Here is a 3,624-nt window from a genome sequence, read left to right as displayed (position 1 = left end):
ACACACACACACACACACACACACACACACACACACACACACACACACACACACACTTACTTGTTGGGAACTTTGGTGAAGATCTCTCTCACCCATTCCTCCAGAGTGTCCAGTGTCTCTAAACGACAAACACAAACGTGATGAGGGGAGAAGAAACAAGAGAAAAAGGAGAGGGAACAAGAGAGGAGAAGAGGAGAGGAAACAAGAGAAAAAGGAGAGGGAACAAGAGAGGAGAAGAGGAGAGAATGAGGAAAGACAGAAGAAACAGGAGAAGAAGAGAGGAGAGAGAGGAGGAATAAGAGCGAATACGAGATGAGAGAAGAAAGAATAGAAAAAAGGAGAGAAGAGAAGAGAAGAAAGGTTCTTCTTCTGTGGAGAGATTGTGTGTTACTGAGGGAGGTCTGAGGTTCTTCTTCTCTGGAGGGATTGTGTGTTACTGAGGGAGGTCTGAGGTTCTTCTTCTCTGGAGGGATTGTGTGTTACTGAGGGAGGTCTGAGGTTCTTCTTCTCTGGAGAGATTGTGCGTTTACCTTTGGACTGAACGGCGAGCGTCATGTAGTGAGCCGAGTAATATCTCCTCCAGAAGTGTCGGAGCCGCTGGTAGGTGTTGATCTGCTTCTCTCTGGGCTCGTGCTTCAGCGTCTGAGCGTTACCTGGACAGGAAACACATCGTTAATAACAGGGGGGGGGGCAGACTACAGACAGGAAGTTACATAATTAATTATTAGGCAGAAATAATTAATACAAAAATCAGAAAACAGTTGGAAGAGAAGAAAGGAGAGAAGAGAAAACAGAAGAAGAGCATGACAGGTGTGACCTTAGTGGTCCCTAACACTGTATCTGAAGTCTCTAGTGTGTGTGTGTGTCTGTCTCTGTGTGTGTCTATGTGTTTGTGTGTCTGTGTGTGTCTGTGTGTGTGTATGTGTCTGTGCATATGTGTGTGTGTGTGTCTGTGTGTGTGTATGTGTCTGTGCATATGTGTGTGTGTGTGTGTGCATGTGTCTGTGCATATGTGTGTGTGTGTGTGTGTGTCTGTGTGTGTGTGTGTGTGTGTGTGTGTCTGTGTGTGTCTATGTGTCTGTGCATATGTGTGTGTGTGTGTGTGTGTGTGTGTGTGTGTGTGTGTGTGTGTGTGTGTGTGTGTGTGTGTGTGTGTGTGTGTGTGTGTGTGTGTGTGTGTGTGTGTGTGTGTGTGTGTGTGTGTTGTTCTTACCCCAGCAGAATTTGCCCATAGGGTGTCCGGGTTTAGCCAGACTCCCAAACAGCATCTCTTTGCGATGAGAGTCAGACGGCCTCGCTAACTGGTACTCTGAACAGGAAAGGAGGAGGAGACAATTAATAACATTAATAACATTAATTAATAACATTAATTAATTAATAACAAGGTGTGACTTGTAGAGCCGACCCATAAAGGACTTTTAAGGCAGACACCATACAAATATTTGGTTATTTAAAAATCAGAAATAATGGCCGATATATTTTTAAAAAATTATCCAGAAACGTGAAACATGAACAGATTTCCCTAACATTAGTTATGTGTATTTATTAATGACTTCTCACTAAATAATGTGATAATAATTAGTTTTATTGTCACAACAGAAAATCAAAATATATTAAAGTTCTGATAAATAAAATAAAGAAAAATACAAACTTAAGATATGAAACTTAAACAAAATCACAATAATAAAAATAATAAAACAGGGACGTTGTAGAGCGTCCACTGGTGGACAGACTATGTAACACCATCACTAACAGGGACGTTGTAGAGCGTCCACTGGTGGACAGACTATGTAACACCATCACTAACAGGGACGTTGTAGAGCGTCCTCTGGTGGACAGACTATGCAACACCATCACTAACAGGGACGTTGTAGAGCGTCCTCTGGGGGACAGACTATGCAACACCATCACTAACACACACACACACACACACACACACAAGCAGGGACAAAGACAGACACACACACTCACACAGGGGGCACAAACACATACATGCACAAGCACGCAGGTACACACAGACACACACACACTCACCGCTGTCCACAGCCTCCACCTCCCTGTCGATGGCATCCTCTATCATCAGAGGACAGATGAAGAACTGAGCCCACCTGGGACAGAAGGGATAAAAACAGACCGCTATGATGTCATGATTCTACATTTTGGCGTGAAGACGACACGAGGGTTAATCTAAAATCTCCGAAAAACTAGACCCGGGTCGTCTCACCTGTCGAGCGCCTCTCTGAAATACTTCCTCTGCACGTCGAACTGGAAGATGGTTCTCTCGCAGTCGGTGGAGGCGTTGTCGCTGCCGCCGTGCTTCTTCAGGAAGGCGTCGAAGCCGTTCTCCGCCGGGTACTTCTCACTGCCCATGAACACCACTACACAAATATTAAGGAGACAAAGGAATCATAAAGGTGGGTTCAAACTTTTGGCCTGTGTGTGTGTGTGTGTGTGTGTCAGGATGCAGCTTCAAAGACTCACTGTGCTCCAGGAAGTGTGCGAGGCCGGGCAGGTCGTCAGGGTCACTGAAGCTCCCGACGCTGATGCACAGAGCAGCTGCTGCCTGCACACACAGACAGACACACACACACACACACACACACACACAGACACACACACACACACACAGACACACAGACACACACACAGACACAGAGACAGAGACACACACACACACAGACACAGACACACACACACACACACACACACACACACACAGACACAAACGCACACACACACACACACACACACACACACACAAAGACACACACAGACACACAGACACACACACACAGACACACACACAGACACACACACACACAAAGACACACACAGACACACACACACACACACACACACACACAGACACAGACACACACACACACAGATACACACACACAAAGACACACAAAGACACACACAGACACACACACACACACACATATTTTCAACTAGAAGCGTCTCATTCTGCAGCTGCAGACCATCGGCGACTATTGAGGACACAACAATAACCTGAAAAACTGAGTTTCTACACAATTAATCCTGATAAAGCTCCACTTTAACTCTGGTGTTCACCAGAAATGTGTCAGAAGTTTCTTGGAAAGGAGTAATTAAGCATGAATAAGCATCAAAAATGACTCATCAACTAAAGACATCTCAGTCGGCTAAAACCACAAGACCAAAACCCCAGATCAGTCGACTAATGGACTCAGAGGGGACGAGTATCTAGATTAGGGACTCTTGATGTCCCCCACCTGCTTCTCGGAGCTCCCTCTCTTCGTCCTCGCGGCGCTGTCCTCGTCCAGCTCGTCGAAGTCGCTGTCCTGCTCTTCTTCTTCGTCCTCCTCCTCGTCCTCGTCCGACCCCTCGCCGGAGTCTCCTTCCTCCTCAGCTTTCGCCTCTCCCTCCTCGTCCTCCCCCTCCTCTGTCTCCGTCTCCCCCTCTCCGTCTTCGCTGCCTCCCTGTCCGTCCCCCCCGCTGAAGTCGGAGATGAGGAGCGCTCGTAGGCCGTTACTCAGCTCGATGTATCTGCAAAGAGACGGACACAATCTGTGTATTGAAACCCTGGAGGTGGCAGAGACTCGGGCTGAATCCCATTTCTCTCTTACCCCTCCCCCTTACCCC

The 3,624-nt window shown here is 47.0% G+C and overlaps 1 protein-coding gene across 1 annotated transcript in view; it reads left to right on the top strand.

Moving 5' to 3' along the window:
- LOC117950782 (nardilysin-like) overlaps nucleotides 1-3,624 on the top strand; it is a 20,401-nt gene that overhangs the window by 3,166 nt on the left and 13,611 nt on the right. The window contains exons 3-4 of the mRNA XM_034882121.1: nucleotides 2,209-2,352; nucleotides 3,306-3,502. Of these exons, the coding sequence (XP_034738012.1) occupies nucleotides 2,209-2,352; nucleotides 3,306-3,502 (341 nt within the window). The remainder of the gene's footprint in view (nucleotides 1-2,208; nucleotides 2,353-3,305; nucleotides 3,503-3,624) is intronic.

This window comes from Etheostoma cragini, chromosome 9 (assembly GCF_013103735.1).
Source record: "Etheostoma cragini isolate CJK2018 chromosome 9, CSU_Ecrag_1.0, whole genome shotgun sequence".
Taxonomy (NCBI): domain Eukaryota; kingdom Metazoa; phylum Chordata; class Actinopteri; order Perciformes; family Percidae; genus Etheostoma; species Etheostoma cragini.
Note: the sequence above shows the minus strand (reverse complement) of the source record. Positions and strands in the feature narration are given on the sequence as shown.